Source organism: Ischnura elegans, chromosome 3 (genome assembly GCF_921293095.1).
Source record: "Ischnura elegans chromosome 3, ioIscEleg1.1, whole genome shotgun sequence".
Taxonomy (NCBI): domain Eukaryota; kingdom Metazoa; phylum Arthropoda; class Insecta; order Odonata; family Coenagrionidae; genus Ischnura; species Ischnura elegans.
In genome coordinates this window covers 66447445-66470229 of record NC_060248.1, presented here as the reverse complement: position 1 = coordinate 66470229, position 22785 = coordinate 66447445, and the positions used below count along the sequence as shown (strand labels likewise).

The 22785-nt window shown below is 36.8% G+C and overlaps 2 protein-coding genes across 4 annotated transcripts in view; one reads left to right on the top strand and one right to left on the bottom strand.

Moving 5' to 3' along the window:
* Positions 1–4895, bottom strand: part of LOC124155981 (39S ribosomal protein L3, mitochondrial) — a 10538-nt gene extending 5643 nt beyond the window's left edge. The window contains exons 1-7 of the mRNA XM_046530233.1: positions 4826–4895; positions 4372–4490; positions 4180–4273; positions 3861–4073; positions 3577–3720; positions 3115–3275; positions 2265–2454 (exon numbers count right to left, since the gene is read on the bottom strand). Coding sequence (XP_046386189.1) covers positions 2265–2454; positions 3115–3275; positions 3577–3720; positions 3861–4073; positions 4180–4273; positions 4372–4454 — 885 coding nt within the window. The 5' untranslated portion in view covers positions 4455–4490; positions 4826–4895. The remainder of the gene's footprint in view (positions 1–2264; positions 2455–3114; positions 3276–3576; positions 3721–3860; positions 4074–4179; positions 4274–4371; positions 4491–4825) is intronic.
* Positions 4512–22785, top strand: LOC124155980 (zinc finger protein 64-like). Of its 3 annotated transcripts, none has more exons than XM_046530230.1 (11): positions 4512–4600; positions 6119–6573; positions 7868–8108; positions 8402–8848; positions 13988–14171; positions 15341–15408; positions 16661–16801; positions 18064–18198; positions 20548–20730; positions 20933–21415; positions 21765–22785. In XM_046530230.1, the coding sequence occupies exons 1-11, from the start codon at positions 4561–4563 to the stop codon at positions 22307–22309; spliced, it is 2922 nt and encodes a 973-aa protein (XP_046386186.1). In that variant the 5' UTR covers positions 4512–4560; the 3' UTR covers positions 22310–22785. The 3 variants fall into 3 exon arrangements, with proteins under 3 accessions (XP_046386186.1, XP_046386188.1, XP_046386187.1); XM_046530231.1 differs by lacking the exon at positions 4512–4600 and adding an exon at positions 4984–5363; XM_046530232.1 differs by lacking the exon at positions 6119–6573.

The window sequence follows — 22785 nt, the reverse complement described above, 5'->3', positions numbered from 1 at the left end:
ATATTTAATTTTCTTGAGTTTCCTCCTCATGTGTTTCTCGATCCAACATAGTTTCTTTTCAATAGTTTAGTCTCCTTTCCATGCATAACTAGAGGGATGTATATCTTCCCTGATATCTGGTCCCATATTAAATAGCCACTCCACCATTTTCACAGCTTCTCTAGTGCCCAATTTACGATTAAATCTATTGAAGATCATTCCTGGTACCTATATAAACCAGATTTATTTAATTTGATTGAGATATCTATTATATTTAGGTGATTGAATTTGTGATCATTTTTAAAAAACTTGATAAATGAATTGGAATTAAAGGCAACAACATTTTAGATTAAACGAAAGTTCTTCTGCCAATTTTACGTACAGTATAGTTTATGTAAATTCCTCTAAAAAGAGGATAGTCCTCAAGGACAAATACTGTACCCAAAACCTTTTGTTCCTTTGCTTATTTTTTCGCTGTCTCAAAATGAGCGCAACAACACAACTTGCTTTCACGAGATCCATTGTAAACTGAGCTGAGGGGCAACTATTTAATCGCCAGTGCGCGGTAGCGAGCAACTCTTGGGTGATTAAATTGTTTAGTTGCCGGTGATTAAAGTTGCCAGTGCGCGGGGGCCCTTAGAGTCAGTGATAAATTGAGCACAAGGTGTGCTTCTGGTGCCTAGCAACTGAAATATCAGCTCTGTATTTCAAAAAGAATGGACTGATAAATACCTCCCTTAATAATTGCTCAATCAAATTTAGTGATAAAATCAACTTTTCGCTTGTGTGCTGTCCATTATGGGGGCTCTTTCACAAGTTGACCATTTGATCGAGGCTTCACCCAGGTTATTCATTAATTGTTTCAGTCATTTAACAATATTAAACAACTATGAATATAGACATCTGTTTCGCAAACGTGGTCATGTGCCGGGTCTACACTAGTAACTTAAGTGACTACTTAAGTTGGCTCTGTATTTAAGTTGGTAGTGTAGGTGTCACCAGCTTCATTTAAGTACACCTCCACTTAAGTCATCTTAGAACTCAACTTAAATTGCGTAGGCAACTGTTTCCGCACGGTCAAGTGTTGTAAATGGCGCATAATACCCATCTCACTCCTGAATCATCCCGTTGATTATGTTCTAAGTTGTGCTGTATTCTATGATGTGGTTATTGAGCGTTCTATTTCGTTAGTTAATTTCTAGTGTTGGGGTTATTAATTCGACGAATTTATTTTGTAGTGTTTCTCATCTTATTGTTGGTTTTATTTCCGTGAAAACTAATTGCTATGCCTGTTGCTCACGGTGAAACTCGATTTATAAAACTTAGAAACGTTTTAAGGAATTTTAAGACTGACAATGAGACGACGGCAGAGGATCCGGTAAAACAGTTTATTTTCCATGGTGTCATAATCGAAAGTAACGTAAACGAATGCACTCAGTAACTTCCCACACTGTTATTGAAACTATTGCATAGGGCTTTAATTTTAGTCCTAAGGATGCCGAGGGAGATAAGATGTGGCGATTTCATTGAACGTGGGAGGAATTAATAGTTGAAATTTAACATCAATGGTTTTAATAAAGCAGTGGAATTTGACTAGCAATAAGTGTTTTTGTTTACGTTATGAATATGTCATTCCACGAAGTCTCGCTTAGTAATTCTAAATTCCTCTGGCTCCATCACCTCTCGCCATATAGCGTTCCCTCAGGAACTGAAATCGGTCTTTCCTTTTAACCTTCTAAATCCAAAATATTTAATTCACGGAGTTTGGAAGTTTATTTCAAATAACAGTCGCTTTGGATCAAAGAATCACTAATTGCTTTCCTAGACTTTCATCTGTCAACATAACTGTTTCCCGTTATAGACAATCACGGTGCTGAAGTCAACTTAAAGCTCAAGTGTAGCTACCGCACAACATTTAAGATTATATTTAAGTGAAGTCACTTAAGTTAAGTGTGTAGTGTAGACAAGGCAATGGACCTTGCCAACAAATTTCACTTTCAACCGTTTTTTGTTTCTTAAGGTACAATTTTTGGTTACCACATGTGTCTCAGGGTGGAGGAAATGCACAGGTAAATGTAAGCATTTCTTGGTCTTGAATGGTAAAATCCCTAATGGTCAAAACTGTATTCTCTTCAGGGCAGGTTGACTGTGATAGGTACTGTGGCTAGGGAAGTCCACACCACACCAAATAGATATTTCAACAAAAATATTCTAAAGAAAAGTGCAAGATTTAATATTTACCATGTTGATCAAAATGATTCACATTCACACAAAGCACTCATTACCTTAAGGCCTCGATTGGTACGCAATCTGTTCCCCATATGACCAGGCATTTTTGTACCAGGCCATACACGCCCTTTTTCGCCACCACCTCCAATATTTCCGGGTCTACGATGAGTTTTAGTCACACCATGAGAAGCAGGCATTCCTGAGAAGCCCCATCTTTTCATCACACCTTGAAACCCACGGTATATCCTACATAAATAAATACCAAAGTCACTTCAGAATCACCACTACAGATATAATTGACTCATGACTTGTCAGGGGTTAGATGGGTGATGGGACTTTCTAGTCCCAATCTCGCCCAATAAAGTCAATTTATTATTATTATTAAGACTAAGTTTTAACGATAGTTATATTACCTATGGAATTTTTTTGTAAATGTTTTACAGTGAATAGTCATAAGATTGAAATACATCATAACAGAAACAGATAATGATACAATAATAACAGATATAGAGCTGCAAATATGAGTCAAGATGATGTCATAATAAATTTATAAAAATTCATCTGAAACTTAGCCATGTTTGCTGAAAGTTACAATTAATAGAATAGCATCACGGCTAGGTAAAACACACGCAAAAAAAGAACATATAAAAAGTAAACTTTCTGATAAATGTTTGGTGGCATTGCCACCTCCCTCACAACTAAGATTTAGAGTCAAAATTATATACATAATTTATAAGTTAATACACCTAAGAAACAAGTAATGCATGTAATAATAGGAATATCTAGTGCATAGTCTTTATAAGTCTCACAAAATGATTGCTGTACTGCCATGCCTTATCCTAAATGAATTTGGCAAAGTCAGAAAATCAATTCTAGTGAAAACAATTCTATCAGCAGAAAACTCACGTTTTTCCGCTAACATCCACAAATTGACCAGGCTGAAAGTGGCTTGCATGTAAAGGCGTTCCCGGTTGAATGGCTGCTTGGGGTGAAACGTAAAATCTTGTGATGACTTTCTTGGGCATCAATCCACTTTCAGAAAACAATCCACAGTATTCTTTGGTAAACTGCAAAGCACATCAAAACAGCAAAAACAAATAAATCAATTACTGCCAGCTCATAAATAAAAGTTTTAAAAAACTAAGGAAGAGTTAAAATTATCAATGAACGGCATAGACTACATCACATCATGCAAATGGTAATTTTGCCCGAAGTCATTGCAGCGTCAATCCATTTCATATCTGGGCAAAGTATGATTGCAGAGTACGCAAAGCACTACGTATCACAGAATTTTCCGCTTATTTCGATAGCTGAGATACCAATGGAGAAAATTGAATTTTTCTACACAATATTTAAACCTGAACTTACATTCCTCGGGTCAGTACTTTCAGCACCCACTAAGAGACAGCCGTATTTCATTGTATCTTTCACTGGCCTTCGCTTCCTGTGAGGCCGATCAGTCATTACGAATTCCCCAGGAGGTTGATAGCTCACGACGTGATTGTCTACAACCTGCAAAATTAAGTGCTATAATCAAAAAACATGGTAGTAATAACAACAAAGTAAGTTTATACATCTGCAGGCCAAAGACAAAGGGCAAATCATAGTAAATATTTCACTTTATTCAAAGCCAAATAGGTGCCAACACTAACCTGCAAAAGTGTTGTATTTATTTTTGAACCGTCTTTAAGCCACATTGGATAGCACCCTATCTTCCGTGCAATAACACCAGTCCTTTTTACTCCCGGTGCCCATTCTCCTCTTGACAAAGGTGCTTCCCTTAAAGGACTAGGAACTGTATAACGATCGCGAACAACTTCATCAATGAACGATTTATTCTCGGGAGTAAGATTTTCAGGATATGCCTGTAAAACGGATGAGTACATAGTATGCGTCGTAAACACAGAATAAATCAGACCAAAGGGGAGGCAATGAAAGAAACGATAAAATTCAAATATATTTCACTCTTACCGCTCTTTCTTTCTTCAGTAACCATGTAGGGTACCGTAATTTCGGGTGGTTCATTACCGACTTCCCACGAACTTGCTTGATTGAGGCATCATAACTAGAAAGTTATCGGAGAAAGCCCTTAATAACTCAGTACATAACAAAACTTACACCTAATTCAATATATTAAATATTTATAACTATCATTTATGATACCTTTCGTTGAGAAAATTTCTTGTCGCTCGACATGCACGAACCAAGACCGCGGAAGCCATGCCCGATGTAAACAAAGCTGCCATGTTAGCAGCTGTGGTGCCATCTACGCAATTGTTTCACTGTCGATGGAATAGGCGTAAGATGAATTTATTACCGATTATTTCTGCTATTGTCATCTCAACGTGAAAAATGAGCATGCCGTTAACTGCATTTGGGTCTCAAGTATTTGGTAAGTTATTTTTTTCATTATTAAGTGTTTCGTTTTTTAATGATATGGATTCATAAGTTCATATTTTTCATTGTGCTTGATTGAGGGCCCACCAAGCCGTAAGGTCTGTAGGTGAAATGAAGATCAATGCTGCACACATATACTCAAAACAATACGTATGTCGGAAAAGCGGCAGCAGACATTTCAATAATTTCATATCCTTATAATTATGTATGATGCCCTTACCTCCCTGAGCCAGTTGCCGTCCAAGGCCCATTGGTTCTCGTCATTACTCGTAAATGAAATGGAGCCCATTGTCAAGTTATGATCTTTACATTCTTCATCTTTTTCATGGTCCAAGGTATTTGTTGCATTTGTACGCACGAAGTGGTTTGCGGAATGATATTGAAAGCATCAATCTTATCATTGAGGAAATTCCTTCTCAGGAATTCCACTGAGATTACAGTGATCCGACCATGGATTAAGAGAATTGACTCGGAAGCGGGACGCGCTAATTTTGAATTAACGTCTATCAACCTCTCGCGAACATAAGTCTGGGATGGCAAAATTATGCACTAGACTAGTACTGTAATTGGGGTCGAGGTGGTAACAGTGCTAGATTCTCACCCTGAGGGTCGGAGTTCAAATCCCGGCTGTGGAATATATTATACAGAGGCTGCCCGAATCACTGCTCGGGTGTTTTGTGGAAGGCACTTCAGGTACATCATTCCTGTCTGTTGGACGACATGTTAAGGCGTGGTAGCATTGGTGCCTTTCGTTAAAAGTAAGCTAATGCCGACGCCGAGTTTACTTCCTACCCGCCTTCAATGGCGCATATGACCTCAGCTATCGGTTGCATCCACGAAATATCATACCCCTCCACTAATACTGGTATTTTATTTAGAAAAGCATAATTTTCTTGAAGAACCAACTTTTACGAACTTCTTAATAATTTATAATATCCTATCCCGGAGTTAAGTGGATTATCCTTCCCTGATCATCATATGGCTCCATCCAGCGTATTTGGAATGAAATTCATCAACATAGGCCCACTGTAGTTATGTAAGCTACATATGTTTATGACCATGAATTAAACGGACAGTTCTTCATGAGGCCATAACAACATGCAAGCTAAAACTATTCTCATCAATCCACACTTTAATATATGTACTTGGGTATTAATGACAATAAAAAAGTGCTGTGGAATCAGCTTGAGGCCCACCATATTTCGAAGCTAGCATGCAAATATTTATTTGTTGTTATACTCATGCAGTGTAACCTATACTCTAAATAATGACAAATAATTGGCAAAAACTATGGCCTTGAGGGTATATGAACTGCAGTGTATAAATGAGCAATTGCACACATGTATTATTATGTTTATTCAAATAATTTAGGATATTAATATGAATGAATGAGGAGGCCAAGATTTTATGACTTTTTCCCCATCTTGGTGTTTCAAGAAAATTGTAATCAAGGGAATGAAATGAATACCTTAATATCATCCTCCATAAATTTAAGTTTAATTGATTTTTGTAGTTCATCTCCCTGGGATGACCAACCAACCCCATGAGCCATGCCAAGATATTCATATTTGCGGAACATGCAAGATGTCTTTCACAAATGTGGACAACTTCCTCACCCACAAGAAGATGGGATGTAGCAAAGATGCTTGTCATTCTCTGTCACCATCAGAAATAAGACTATCAACGTCATCAACTCCCACTACGAGCTGCGAAATTGCATCAACAGCAACATCAATCCAAACTGTCTTACAGCAACCAACAACATTCATTGCACCTGCCCTCTCGGGTACTAGTACCAGTTTGATTCAATCGCATGGAGAAGTACCCTTAGGTGGGCAGATATTGAGGGTTCTCTTGGGAAACAATGAAATACTTTTTGAGAGAGCATCAGAGAATCAAGGGTCTTCTATGAATGATTTAATACCTGATGACACTCTGCAGTTACTTCCAGATCTAACTGTTAGAAAGGTAAGTATAAAAAAAATGTAGAGTGTTAGTGATGGAAAATGCTTTCCTGATGGTGATTAGAACTGTCATCTGAATAATGTAGCTACCTTATAGCATCATCATTCTAGGTTACATTTATTTTATGGCAGCAATGCATTGCTCATGCTGCCCTTAAATCCAAACCTTTTCCAGCATATAAATTCCCCTGCATGATTAGTGCCTGGAGGAAAGCATGGTTTTTCACATAATTGTGCATACTTTAAAATATAAATGAAATAGTAAAATTTCTCTATTTCTTACATGGATAAATTTTTACCATATAGGCAAGTGGCACTACTTACGAAACTTTAAATCTGGTATACTTTGCTTGAAGCCGTCTGGTTGTAGCACTCCTGATTGCTTCATAAGACTCGGATCAGAATGGTCCTACTGTCGCCCTATTTCATGAGATGCTTTGTGGGAATGAAGAAGCAGTATTTGTTAGCAGCTCGTGTCATCACTCATGGAATTAGGAATGCAACTGCTTGTTTTAGATCTATAAATTGTACATAAATAATGACTTGGTGCTGGTTGTTAATTGAGAAAGCAATTGAAGAACCTTTATCATAACAGTTTTTGAAGTACGCACAGGAAATGTGCTGTTAAAGAAACCACTGCTACATTAAAGTCTATGATTTCTGTATGATGTGACCTTAAACCTAGGTATTTCAGTGTCTGCATGTGTGACTGCTGAGGTCTACAGTTTTACTGATCATACATTTTAGTTTGCTGTGGATAATATAAAAAATTGACTTTTGATATAGCAGGGAGAAATGTATTTTGATCTCAGACAGCATATTAAACTAGAATGTTTAATATAAAAATACTATTGGACAGAAAACCAATCTGTGCTGCAGTGAGATTTGGAATCATGATTAAGTGAAATAGCAAATGCACTTTTGGAAAAAGAGGCCCAACAATTTCTCCACTTAAATCTTCACTCCTGCCTGAACTGAGGCCCTTCGCAATTTCTGCACTCTGCTCCAGACCACCACAGAGATGGTTAAGAAAAAAACTGGAGATGTTCTTTTTTTAAAAAGTTCAAGTTTGGTTTTGAAAACCTACATTATGCGTTTTGATAACCCGTGATGATATATTTTTGAAAAACAATAATAAATAAGTTACTTTGGACTATCCCTTATCCGTTTTTAATCTTCAGCCCATTACACTAATAATATTTATGGAAGAAATCAACTCTAAATACTTCCACTAAGAATCTTTAATAAAAATGTGTGTTTTTGGATGTAATTCAACTTCTATTTTATCAATTTTACAGAGCTTGTCTGAGAAAAATTCCATCGGAAATCCTCTCGGCTCTAAACAAGAAATGGAAGACTGTAAAGAAGAAAGTCAAGTAGGAGCTGAACAGGCAAATGTTGTTGAAGAAAGATCATCAAAAGAAGACTGCCATTCAGTTGAACCAGAAAGTGGACGAATATTTCAGCATGATGAAGAAAATGTGGTTTCACTGTTGGCAAATCAATTAGTGAGCACTTCAAGTTCTTTGGAGAAACAAGGTATGTATTTTTAATGTAGCTTCTGAGCCCAGAGGTGGATCCAGGATAGAGAGAAGGGAGAGCAGGAGCTGCAGGGTAACCTCCCAGCAGTATTGGGATTACCATTTTTGCCATTAATTGCCAAAATTATCATTTTATCTAGTGTAAATTGGATACCCTGGTAGGGGCCTGTAGTGCCCCCTACCATTCTCTGGATCCATCAATGTCTGAGCCTGATTATTTCTGTTGCCACTGCTGTTTCTATCCCCATTTTATTTTAATTTTCTACCACCGTTTATCTTTTCTTTTCTCAGATTGCTCCTACCCTGGGACCATCATTAATGTTCAATGTCTCAGTGAATCATCAACGTCTCCCTCCAAAGAAACACCTTTAACTACATCAGATATCACTACTTCATCTCCTACAGTCACTCCGTCTACCTCTCCTTTGAAAACTAAACCAGGAACTACTGGCAAGAGGGGGAAAAAGGTCTATCTGGGAATTCAAATCCCAAAATCAAGCCCTTATGTTGCAAGCAACTCTGAAAAATTAAAAGTTACATTAAAAGACACTAAAGGCAATGAGGAAAAGGTTTGCCTTTTGCCTGAGGAAACTGAAGAAGAAGAAGAAATGGCTTCTATGAGGAAGAGAATGCCTGGACTATTTAAGCCAAGAAAAATTCATGCATGTGCTGTTGAAACATGTGATTTCTCAACTACTTTCACAAAGGATCTCATTCGTCATATGAGAAAGCACACAGGTAAAATAGATTAATATGACAGAAATTCACTTCAAAATTAATCTTTTTTTCAACTTGAAAAATGAAAGTAGTGATTCTGATTCATTATAATAGGGTAGTTTCCTTCATCAAAGAAAACAAAAGGCATTGATTGCGATTCGTTACCCACAATTAGTGTATTCATAATATCTAAATTATTTGGTTTTTCAAATCCCAGTTTAGACGAATGGCAATGACCAATTTTAACCTCATTTGAAAAAGGCTATATTGGCGCCCATGCGATTCCACTCCGCATGACGTCACAGGGACCTAGTTTCTATGCGAGTGGATAGGAGTTTTACATCGTCTGAGATTACCAATGCATGCATGAGGCACAGAGCTCAGGGAAACATGTCTTAATAATCACCTATTAAAACTGCCTATGGTCGGAAAGTTTCCTTTATTTGATAGGGTAAAAATAATCCTTATTCAAATCAAGTGCTATCCGCTAGCAGGGTACTCTGCTACCTGCTAGCAGCCTGCATCGCTGCGAAGCACATACCTTCACCCCAAGGTCACATCACACGGTGACAGCGGGAACCAGAATAACATAATAATAATAATAATAATAATAATAATAATAATTTATTCGCTGAAGGCAATACAATTGCATAGCTTCGTCAAGTTACATTACATAAAGGATAAAACACAAACAAACAATGGCAATAGAACACAGTGTGTATGCAAATGACAATTAAAGATACATCAGGACAATATTTAATACATTACTTTACATTTAAGTTTTCCTTACATACAACATAACTCATTTAAGTTTTTCTTTACATACAGCATAAAATTCATCAGTAGAATATAAAGGTTTTTGTATTAAAAATTTTTTTAGCTCAGTTTTGAATTTTAAAAAATTGTTGATTTTTTTAATATTTTGTGGGAGTGAATTGTGGAGTTTTGCTCCTTTGTGGTATGGACCCTCAGTATTTAGTGTGGTAGATCTAGTTTTGATGTGGATATCTAGGTTTGACCTGGTATGATGCTGGTGAATGTTGCAGTTTAACTCATATAAATTCATGTTATTTTTAACAAACAGAATGAGTTCAAAAATATACAAGGAGGGTAGGGGCATTATACTGGCCTTACTAAAATAAGGTCTACAGGACTCTCTATAAGATAGGTTGAAGAGAGTCCTTATGGCCTGCTTTTGCAATTTAAAAATTTTTGCACTGTGGCACGAACTGCCCCATAAAATGAGGCCATATGCCAGTATGGATTGGAAGTTAGAAAAATATATCATCTTCAGAATATTAAAGCTTACGCTAAGGCGAAGATATCTAAGCTGATACAGAGATTTACTTAGCTTGGGTATTATTGAATTGATGTGTGAGGACCATTTTAAGGATGGCTCGAATACAACACCAAGGAATTTTACATTGTCTGCAAATAAGAGGTCAACATCGTTAAGTTGTACTGATGTACACTGTTCTTTGCTAAAATTTAGGCACACAGATTTTTGGACATTTATGGCCAACAGATTATCATGTAACCAATTTTGAAAAGATTTCATGGTACAATTTATAACGCGGGGTTTTCCCAGCATTCATACTTAGCTATCGCATTTTTACGTGCTTGAAAATTTTCACCATTCATTTTATCGCGAAAAATAGATATCGTCATTAAAAAATCTGAAAGCGTGAAATGCGTACTCCAGGAGTAATAATCATTCAATTAGGCAATAAAAAAATAATAGGAAACCACCCTATTTTAAAGCATCAGGGAAAACATGATGTTCACTAATAAATTGTTGTTAGATTGTATGGCAATTCAATATTTTCTGCTATTAATTTCATCTTTGTGTTTTGAACAAATTTATTAGTATCTATGGTGCGTGCAATAAGTATTCGAACAGCTCGTTTCCAACTAAAATTTTCATTTTCTTTGTGCTTCGCTTATGTCTTTGGCTTGAAATGATTCTCAGAGTGTACTAATTTATGCATGCACTGCAGCAACAGCAACAAATAATAAACTTTAAACATCATAGAAAAATAACTTCAAATGTGTCGCACAAAAAGTATTCAGACACCTGAATGCTTCATATTAACCCATTAGTGCGTAGCGTGCGATATATCAGACGTGTGCTATGTCTCACATAATACTTCTTTAGTCGATAAATTCAATGAGTCAACTAAAATATTAGCAGGGTGAAGACAGACATCCATTTGAACTTAATACAGTATCAAAATGTAGCGCAAGTCAACTGGAGCCCATAGCAAAATAAAATGCACATGTCCGATATATCGGATGCTATGCACTAATGGTTTAAATGAAGTCATAAGACACACTTTACGCAATAATTAGTATTTTGTGGCATTCCATTTAGTTTGCAGGACTGCCTGAAGGCGATTTGACATTGAATGGACCAATTTTGATGTGACAATAGGAGCAGTGGCGTAGCCAGAGGGGTCCGGACCTCCCCCAAAATATAAAAGCACAGTTATTTTCTTTCATAAAAGAAAAAATATTGAAAAATCAAGAATTTACAAAATATTTCTTCAACTAATTAAGTTTTTTCGATTATGAAAAGTGCTAAAATTAGTTTTAAACCTACTTAGTACCCTGTTTTTCAAAAATTTTTCCCCCTGGTTTTGGACACCCCCTCCCCCCGAATGAAATTCCTGGTTACGCCACTGAACAGGGGGTATTTTTTTCCATTCTTCTAACAAGGCAATCTTGATGTCATTCGTGTTTTATATTTGCCTTTACCTTATTTGTATCTCCAGAATACTTTACAGATGTTCTATCGGATTGAGGTCATGGGTGTTCGACTGTGTGGGTGTGTTATGCTTGATCCACAGCATTGTATTCTTTGCCTTGAGTTTTGGGACCTTGTCTTGTTGAAATGTAAACTTGTTTCTCAGTCCCATTTTATCAGTACTAACTAAAAAATTTTGCTTCAGTATGTCTATTTATATCTTGCAGTCCATGATCCCTTTCAAAAAGTGCTAATTACCCACTCCAGATGAGCCCATGCACCCCCCCCCCCCGCCATCACAGAACCAACCCCATGTTTCACTGTTGCTCTCAAGTTCAAGCTCAGTATTCTTCAGACGCCTCATCATTTGATGACCATCGGATCAGAATATTTTGTTCTTACTCTCGTCAGTGAAAATCACGCTATCCCACTACTCTAAAGGCTCAGATTGATGTTCCCGAGCATTCTTGCGATTGACCTCACTGATACACGGCATCCTCCTTTTTACTTGGCCGTGGTAACCATTTTGCTTCCACTTATTCCGGATGGTACATACATATGCGTAAACATCACACTTCTGTTGATCAGCAGTTACCTGGGGAGCGCTGGTTTTTGGGTCCTTCTTGATCTCCCGCACGATGAATTGGGCGTCACTGTTGGTCAATTTCCGTGTACGTCTGCTTAGGGGCTCGTTTAGAACAGTCTTGGTCTTCCCGAACTGATTTACTATGTTGTAGACAGTTGACCTAGGTCGTCTGACAAGTTCAGCAATTTGATTCAGTGACTTACATTGATTATAGTAGCTAATAATGAGCTTCAGTCGTCTCAGTTGCCTTTCGTCCCTTGCCTGTCAACACTTCAGGTCGCCGTTCAGTCAAAGATGTGTTTCACTTCCCCACAGCCAAGGGGAAGCATATGCGCCCACAGCTAGGCAGCAATAACACCGGTGGACTCTCCTATAAATGGGTTTAAATCGACGTGCACCATGAGTCCAAATACTTTTTGCGTGCAAAGGTGTGCAGAAGATCCCATGACCCTCCTTGCCGGGCTGCCCAGATTGCCTAACATTGCAGAACTACAGTTGTAACTTTTTTATATCATAAGATGGCATATGTGGATTCTTCTTCTTCTTCTTCCTTGGCGCTACAGCTTTTTGTCAGCTTTGGCCTTCAATATAATCTTCCTCCATTCCTCCCTCTTAATGGCCTTATTTCTCCATCCTCTTATCCCCAAAGTAGCCAGGTCTGCTTCCACTCCATCTTGCCATCTTAGGCGTGGACGTCCTCTTCTTTTTACGCTGAATAATTTTCCCTCCCAAACTCTTTTGGCCACTCTCTCCTCTGACATTCTTATCAAATGTCCCATCCATCTGAGTGTCTGTGACTTGACAAATCTCACAATGTCTTGGGCATATGTGGATTATCAGTCTAAATTAAACTGTCTTCAACTTCACATGTGACTTAATTATTTGTCATTACAACAAAAGTAAAGGTAGGTCAAGATATCTTTTGCACCCTTTGAGTTTTTTTCTGAATCTGCTACTGGCATAACATATAAGAAATTTCAAGAAATGGCCAGTAATGAGTAGATCCAGAAGATCCATATTTTTAATTGGTGGGACCTTTGCCATACAGGAGTCACGGGATTGTTTAGCTCATGTTTCTGAGGGAGGCTGCCACCATCACAAACTCCTCATATTAGCCTAATGGAACGCACACCTTTAAAGAGCAATTGCCATGCTGCGTTCAGCTATCTATGGGATGAAAGTTGTAAGCATAATATTGAGTGCTGCCAGGAGCATCAAAAGTTTAAAATGTTTCGTAGTTCATCAGCCCCATGAACGTTGGAAGTGATGGCAGTCCGTATAGAAAATTACAACAAACACCTTCGATGTTATTCATAGTATTCTTCAATGCAATCATTCTTGTCGTCGCTGATCTTTGCTGCCACCTATGATTGCAGCAGCCTAATACAGTATTCACAAATGTAAATCCACCATTAATTTTAATGGATGAAACACAGTATTCACAATGAAAATCAATAGATAGCATAATAAAATTTTAATTACATGCCTTCCAGTATTGGACAGTCTCATCCTACACAAGTTTAAATGTTTAAGCAAATTTAGCTAATAATCATCCAGGAAACAAATAATTATGGGGTAATTTGTGATTAGGCCACCAATCGACACACTGTAAAGCTGTGTGGAAAGTACAAAGTTATTTCACTTACAATGTTTAAATAGTCTACATAAAATTACAATGTACTTTTAAACCCTTGAAATGTAGAGCTGAAATTTTGAAAATTAACTGCTTATGCCTGCAATTTCACTAATAATTCCCTTTGGTTATTTCAAAAAGCTGTTACCTTAGTGACACAAAATCCATCTCATGTTCTCTAATCTACCTTTCTCTCAGGTGAGAGACCATTTAAGTGTGATAAATGTTCTCGCTGGTTCAGCCGTGGTGACAAGTTGCGGACGCACCTAAGAATCCATGCAGGACTAAAGCCACATGCTTGCAAACTGTGCCCATACAAAGCTGTTGACTCTGGAAGCCTCAGGAAGCATATGAGAGTGCATACAAATGAGAGACCATACAAGTGAGTAGCAAGTAGACATAATGGTAATCATACCTGAACCCCTCCTTTAAATATTTTTCTTAAGGTAATGAATTAGGCAGTGGTGCAGCGGGGGGGGTTTATTGCGGGATAAACCCCCCCTCCCAGAGCTCAGAGATATTTTAAGTTTAATCCATTTTACTTAATTGGATTGATATTACTAACTATAATAGTGTAAGGATTTAATTTAATGTTTACTAATATAATAGTGTAAGGATTAATAAAATATCCCTCAGAAAGCTGTAAAACTCACCATTTTGAACCATTTATCTTCAAATTCCACAATTTATTAATCATTCCCGATTAATATTCATCTCAAATCATTAATAATCTCCCGATTGCCGGTCAGGTGTGCTAGCCAGTTACACCACTAAGCCATTTTCTCAGAGCGAACTTCGGGATGGGTTTTACCGAACAAGATGTTGACGTCACAAGTCCACACTGTGGCACACGTGGCTAGGGTTGTGCTTACTAATTACTTACTAAAATGTATTTTTGTTTGGTAAAACCTATCCCGAAGCTCACTCTGAGAAGATGGCTTGGTGGTGTTACTGGCTAACATACCTGACTGGCAATCGGGAGATCCGGGTTCGAATCCCGGCTAAGTCAGATATTTTTTCATGGTGATCTTCATCCGTTGGTGTATTTATCATTATTCATTATATACATTTATATTATTTAAATATATGGATATTGCCACTGCCCACATGAATGTTTTCTCATTGTTTCCATGTCTCCAATAGTACTTTTGAAGCATATTAACAGCTTTTGTGCCATGAATGCCAACTACACTTGGGCTATATGATGCTTTATGTCTGTTTATCCTGTATTGAAATATTAGAGTGTAAATTTAGATTGGTAGATTTTTATTAAGGGCAAACAGACATGTTGACAAACTTCATTTTTTATATGAGTACATACATTAATACTTCGGAAATTAACATAATTTTATCTCATTGACTCTGATTTCTAATTTTCATTGGTGCCTCAGGGTAGAATAGTTACAATAAGAACATGATTCTACCATTGTAATATTAGTTTAAACAGAATCTTATGCTGCAAATATTGCTCATTTTAATTAATTTATTTTTGTTTTTTTTTCAATTCCAATGCAATTCTCCTATGCCATCTGCACCTGGACAATTTTATAGATGCCAGATCTGCCCATACAGTGCAAGAGACTCTTCACAACTCACTGTTCATTTAAGGACACATACTGGTAACAATTTTCAGTTGTTGAAAATCAGAAAGAGGATAAAAATTTTCATTCCAGTTAGTTCATAAATTAATTTGGAATTTTTCTCCAAATGTTATCTTTTTGTCCATCTGACTGTCGTTCTTTTTGAGGGTTAATATATCAACCAAAGTGTCTTCTTTGAACTTTGTATTTGTGCTTCGGTAATGGCCATAGGAGTCTTCGGGAACCCAGTCATGGCTCAGGGGAAGATCAGGGGCCATCCACTACCACCATTGTTGTTTACACTGGCAAAGCTACGGTAGAGCAGCCAGGGTAATGTCCCTGGATCCAAAGGGTTTTGGGGCTCCCAAGAGACAAAAATCATAAATTTTAGAAGCATGAAAAGAATCCTTGTTTGTAAAAGAAGGGTGTGTTGAATTTATGGTGATACATATGTATATGTATGATGAGAGATCATGCTCACTAGCAATTCTTTTTAAGGTTAAATTATATGAATACTGGTACTTTAATTATTGATGGGCTGTTATGAAAGCCTCAGTTATGAAATACGTATTATCATTAGTGGATTTTATTTACTGCTCCCAACCCGTGGAGTAGCCAGAATTTCGTTTTCGTTCGGGAAGGGGGTGGCAGCGGGGTCCAAACCAGGGGGAAAATTTTTGAAAAACAAAGTACTAAGTAGAAGGTTTTAAACTAACTTTAACACTATTCATGATCGAAAAAACTTAATTTGTCAAAAATATATTTCATAAGTTCATGATTTTTCAACATTTTGTTTTTTTTAATGAGGCAAAGTAATTCTGTTTTTATATTTCCGGGGGTCCGGACCCACGGCACCTCCCTCCTTGTTACACCACTGCTCCCAACAGAAACTGACAGTGGCCCCAAGAGAACCCCAATGTAAAGGCCAAATAGCTCTCTTTTTGGTGGTGTGGCAATAAAAATAAATAAAATGATGCTGAAAGTTGTGTTCGTAATTGTTTTTTACCAAAATTGCCTAATTCTCTGTAGGCATTTGATTCCAAATTCTACCTTATTTTTCACAAAAGTTTTAGTGATAGGCTCTAGCAGCCAAGGTTAATATTACCCACTTTCTAAAAAAATTCCAATCTGAGGCATTGTATCATTCTGCATCTCTAATAAATAGGGCATATTTTTTCCTGAAAAATAAACTTTTTTTCGGCCCACTCTTATGAACAATTCCTTCACAATATCCACTAAAACTCAGTAAAAAGGCTAAAATATGTTATGTTGAAATTTTTTATTTCCCTAGGGGATCAGCCATTTGTGTGCTGCCATGAGTCTTGTGGTGCTACTTTTAAAACAAGCTCTGACCTGAAACGACACATTAGAATCCACACTGGAGAAAGGCCATTTGAATGCAAGCTGTGCCCGTACAAGTGCTCAATCAGCTGTGAGTAACAATAGCTTATAAATTATTACAAAAATTATTCAGTACTGATAATGTAGACTTATTACTAATGCCAGGGGTCATTTAACATCATTACTTATGAGCTAGAAGTATGTCTAATAATTTAATGTTGCTTAATGTTAACTGGTCAAACCCAGTGGGTTGATCAGTATGGCCAGAGGCAGGAGCACATGGCTCTACTGTTCAGGGTTGAGTTCAACCTATTACAACTTGTCTGTAATGTATTGACCTATAATTTTTTGATTTTCTTGCTTAAAGTATGGCTTTCCCTCTCAATTAGAAAGTTGAAAATTGAAGTTGGGATTGTAAATTGAGGAAATTATTTTTTTTAAGTTTGGGTAAAGTATTAATTAATTGTGCAGCATTCTTTTTACAAAGAGTACAGTACACATGAATGTTATACTTTGATTAGGCTACTTCCAATGAGTGTATTTCAAGATAAGTAAAAAAAATCTTTCGCTGCGTTATGGCACTGCTGAGTAGTAGCCGTAGCATATATTTAATCTTTACTATGCATGTACTATTCAGAAAAATGGTCAGGTTATGAAACAAAAACACTTGGCTGATGGGGTAATTTGGGATCCTGTCTGTTAAATCTTGCAAACTGTCTCTACTATGTACTTTCAAAACCGTAGTTATAATAATATTGTCACTCTGAAATGCTTGATTAACCAAAGCCTACATCTCTTAGGATAATTTAATTATCTAAGGTAAACATTAATGGCATTGCACTTTGGAAGTTGCCTTTTTAAGTTTAGACTGAAACCTCAGACTAAGTTCCACTAAAACCATGATACTGTTTACATGGAAGTTTTTAGGCATTTGGGATAGGTTTAGGATCTGGTTACTTATATATATATATGGCGATCTGATAATTTAGGATCTGGTTTTCACAAAAGCTGTTGCTAAATTTATGATATTGCTCTCCATCAAACTCACCTGGAGCAAGTGCTATGCATAAACGTATAAACCATAAAAAAAAGTCCGTACCATCACTTTTTATTGAAATTCTTTGTATTAATTCATGGTAAGATATGGAGGAAGACTTAGTAAATATAAATAACATATAATTTCTAAATATTCCATAGTTCCTCCCCAGATATATTGCACTCTTGTGATGTGTGATGAAAGATGGACAAAAGTGACCCCAAGAATTTATGTATTGACTGTCAATTATGGAAAATGATCATTTATCAATTACTGGATCTTTCTTTTGTGTCATTTATGTTTATGTTTTATTTCAGCAAATTTACGAGCCCATGTGCGCCAGAATCACTCAGAAAATAAGAGCTTAAAGTGCAGTATTTGTGCCTTCAATGCTACATCAAAACATGCATTAAAAGAGCATGAAAAAACACATTTTCGGGTAATGAATGAAGGTAAATAACTGGGTGGTTTTTTTAATCTTGTACATTCACTCCAATCACTTTCAGAGGTCGTTTGAAAGTTCCTGGCTATTGTACTGCAGGAGCGCAGCTAGGAAAAAAGGCTAGGGGGGTTTTATGTGTAACTAATACTGGTGGGTCTGAGAGTTATGGAATACCCACCAGGGTAAGTGGGAGGTGCGGGGGCCCTCCCTCAGAAAAAAATTAATATAAATGGTTCAAAAGGGTGAGTTTTACGGCTGTGTGAATAGTTTGATGTTTTGTTTATGAGTCATCTGTTCCCTTAATATTAGTTACAAAATTTATCCCGTTAAAATACTTTTATAAAAAAATTCTCTGAGCTCTGGGGGGGTTTTTATGCCCCAGAAGCCTCCCTTGCTGTGCCTCTGCTACAATGGAACATACTTTCAGAAATTTTGATACATTATACAAATTAACTGCAGAGAGTGAATGGAGTCACTATCTTTTAAAGGTATATATCTCTCAACTGATTTTAAAAAAATATTCTTACTGCAACTTCGTACAGAATAATGCAGTGGAACTTTTTATCCAGTCACCCAATAGTAAGTATCATAATTCATTAAGGCGAATTCATCATTATGTATCTTGAATACAAAGTTGAAATTTTCCATGTTTCACTTATGGAGGGGAAAAACTATTTTGCTATTATTATGGTACATTTTTTTCCTTAACCCTTATAGTGCCAGCAGGCTGATCCATCGGCCCGGAAGGTATGTGCGAAGAGTGCCAAGGGCCGATGCATTGGCCCGGATTTTTTTACACTCATGCCTTTTATTTTTTGTGATTCGTGTAGCTTTGGTAACTATTTAGTATTCATCATGCTTTAATATACCCATAAGTTTTGGGAGCGAATACAAAAAAATAGTTTCTGAAAATGCATATTAGGCTTTATGTAAAGTTTTAAGTGCAAACCTACAAATTCGCCAAAATAAGCCATGGCATTCTTCAGCATACCGGGAAAAATAGGCTGGCACCAAAAGGGTTCAGTAATTCCTTAAAATTTTTCCATAAAACATGGCTCTCAAAACCTCATAAGTGCCTCCACTGTCTTAGCAGAAATACTATGTACACTGAAGTTTTGATGCAAGTATGCAACTAAACTATGAAAAGGGATGCATAGAAACTTATTACACTATAATGCATTTTCCTCGTTTACTTCTGCATTCACATTCATTGCCGTGAAAAAACTCCCCCTGGACTGGGAATCGAACCACCGACCTTTGGCTTTTGGAGTCACATCTCAGTGCAGACCACTACTCTATCTTGGTTTTATTATTCCCATGACAATTTCACCAAGGTTTGGTGCTTGATGGTAGGCCCATGTGGACCATCAAGGGTGGTAATGCAAGGGAATATCAGCTTATAAGAAGGCCCTACTGCAAGATGAATCCCATTCTAGTGCTAGCATTGTGCTTAGTAGTAAATGTGGTTTATTTCAAGCCTGCTGCGTGAATGTTGGTGTAATTCACATTAATTGCCATGATAAAAGTTTCCCCTGAACTGGGAATTGAATCTGTGAAGACCACTATGCTATTCAGGATTTTTAATTCCCATGGCAATTTTACTGACGTTCAAGAGTGTTAGATGTTAGGCCCATGTGGTCCATCAAGGATGTCAATGCAAGGGAATGGCTTCTTGGAAGCCCATATCGATTGCCATGTTCCCTTCTGGAAAAAGGAAATATTCACAAGGAAAATGGAATGCAACATTTTTTTAACCTTCAATTATGTTGCTAAATAGGTAGTTATAAATGCTATATTTTCTGTTTAAGGTCTTTTGAGGTGCAGTACTTGCAGTTTGATTCCCGATCCAAGTGAATTTTTTCTCATGGCAGAGGAATTACTGAATACTGTTTATCCCTTATGAATCAATAAAATTTTAAAATTATTATTTGAATAATTTTTTATTTTAAATTTCATTATGGTCATTTAAAATATATTTGGAGAAATTTGCCCACTCTGGTGAGAAGATAACTTCATAATAATAAAAACATTTTTGATGGTCATTTAGCAGTGCAAGTGACCCTGTTGTCAATGCACCCCTAAAACTTATTTCTACTATTTTTGGTGGCTGACAGTGTTAAAGTAATTGAATAATTTGTTAATTTTAAAGGCACATGACTTCATGAAAGCAAAGAGTACCGAGCCAAAGTATTGTTTTTAAAATCAATATGTATTGTGATTGATTATTTAAAGAAAATGCTTCACATAAAAAATTATCAACACCGTTACGTGGAAACACACAGTTTACTACAGGAAAATGGATTGCAACATTTTTAACCTTCCTTTAAATCAGTATTTCATGTCATATTTTCTTTTTAAGGTCTTTTGAGGTGCAATACCTGCAGTTTCAGCTGTGTGGGTATTGAAGGAATGGCTACCCACTTCAAGAGCAATCCTCTATGTGAAAAAGACAATGCAGACTTTATAGCCAAAGTAAAAGAAATCTCATCTAGTTCTAAGCCATTCCGTTGCAGTGACTGTGACTTTTCGTGTATGCTTAGAGGTTTGTGAAAAGTATTTCCTGTGATTAACTATCTAGTAAATTATTAATTGCATGAGAAGAAACCATACTTATGTATTGAGTAATTTTTCCAAGTAGGCTTTCCAAGTATTGAGTAATTATTGCTATTTTAATATATTTTGAGGCAAAAACTGATTCATCTGTTTCACTTTTCTTGGCTTCTTTAAATCTGGGTTCAATCCAGGGAATTTGAAAAACCACATCCAGAGGAAGCATTGCATCTCAGAGGATTCTGTAGGTGATGCTTCCACAAAGAAAAAACCTAGGGTTGGGAACAAGGCTGGAGGTGGAGTAGCCAGAAATCGGAGGACCAAAAGTGGTAGACATGGTGTTGGAGAAGGTCCTCCCTTCTGTCTGAGAAGCCATCACTGCCCGCTGTGCAATGTTTCTTTTGTGCGAGAGGATTCATGGAGGAGTCACATTCGACAGCATCAAACGAAGGGGGAAGGTTTGAACATTCCTCTGGGTCCAATGATGCCCTCATTGGTGGATGGTTCTGCTGCAAATTTAATCAGTTCTGAACAAGACACACCAGATGATTGCCAAGCACAAAGTTCTGTGATTTCATTGCCGGAAGATGATGGAAATAAAATAATTGATGGCAGGCCATTCATTATAACATTTGAGGGAAACGGTAAAGTTCGGCAAGACCAAGGCAGCAGTCAAGGTGAGATTTAAGGGGAAAAGTTTTCTTTGCCTATTAAGATTTAAGCTGAGTGTGAAGCATGCAGATTTTTTGGATGGTAGGTTCATTTGTTTACTTTATGTATAATAGCTTTAACTGTTTATCCTCAAAAGAAAGCAATGCCTGATTAGATAGATAGCTTTCAGCCACTCTAATGGACCAAATGAATGCATATGATAATCTATTGATATTCTATTGTGTTGGAGAGACATGTGTGGAAGGTGAAGGTTAATTCCATTGCTCAAGTAAAAATCTTACGGAATGTGGCTATATGCTATTATAAATATTTATATTATATACTAAAATAATTGATGTACGCCTTCCATTGCAGAAGAATCTATCAATGAATTTGAAGAACCTAATGAAGAGAATCATTCAGTTTTACTATATGTGCAAGCAGATCAAGAAGCAGGCCAGAATCAAGATGATGACGAAAACCTTCGTAGTGGAGCTGAAATTCTTGCATCTCTCAATCAGGCCCTCCCATTGCATACATCATTTGCAAACACTGCCAAACAAATTGCTATTTCTCCAGGTTCTAGTAATGCTCAACAGCACACAATTATCCTAACAACACCTCAGTCATCAGGCCAAACATTAAAAGGACAGCTCACTAATGGAAATTCAAGTACCTGCCAATATATTGCTCTTCCCCATGATCAAACCTCAGTCATGGATCAGCTTACTGCATCCTTGCAACCTGGGCTCCAGTACATGATATCAGGCCCTCTTGAAGCTATAATGGCTTTGCCTTCAGCTTTGGAAAATAGACAGGTTGCCTTGGCCACTGAAAATCAGAAGAGTTCATCTGAGAACCCGCTTATATCACTACAGCTGAATAATGAAAAAAATGATTCAAGTAATAAAGGAAATTAATATTATTGGTGCCAATAACTATTAGTTTCAAGATGACATATCAGTTATACATTCTAGTCATATTGGGAATTTGCATTTCCAGCAAATTTACTGGGGCCCAGTTTTTAAGTTGTTGTACATATATTAGAATAATATGTACTTAGGGATGATCTTGGTCATAAATATTTCCAAGGGTTCATTTACTTTGAACTTTTTGTCAAAAAAGTTTTTTAATTATGTATTGCCATTTTACAAAATAGCTTTGTTATTTAAGGCTTATCTATAGTCATGAATTTTAAGCTTCTTCTGCAATACATGGTGATACTGCAGCAAAGCTTTTCTCTCCTGCCAAAGTAGCTCTTTATTTTGTCCTTTGTCTAAATTCCAATGTGGAAGAAGCATAAACTATGTTATGCATATCAGATATGCACCCAAGCAAACGTCAACTTTTCTTGATGTTGCTTCTGTTTCCTTAGTTTCTGAAGTTATTATGTTGT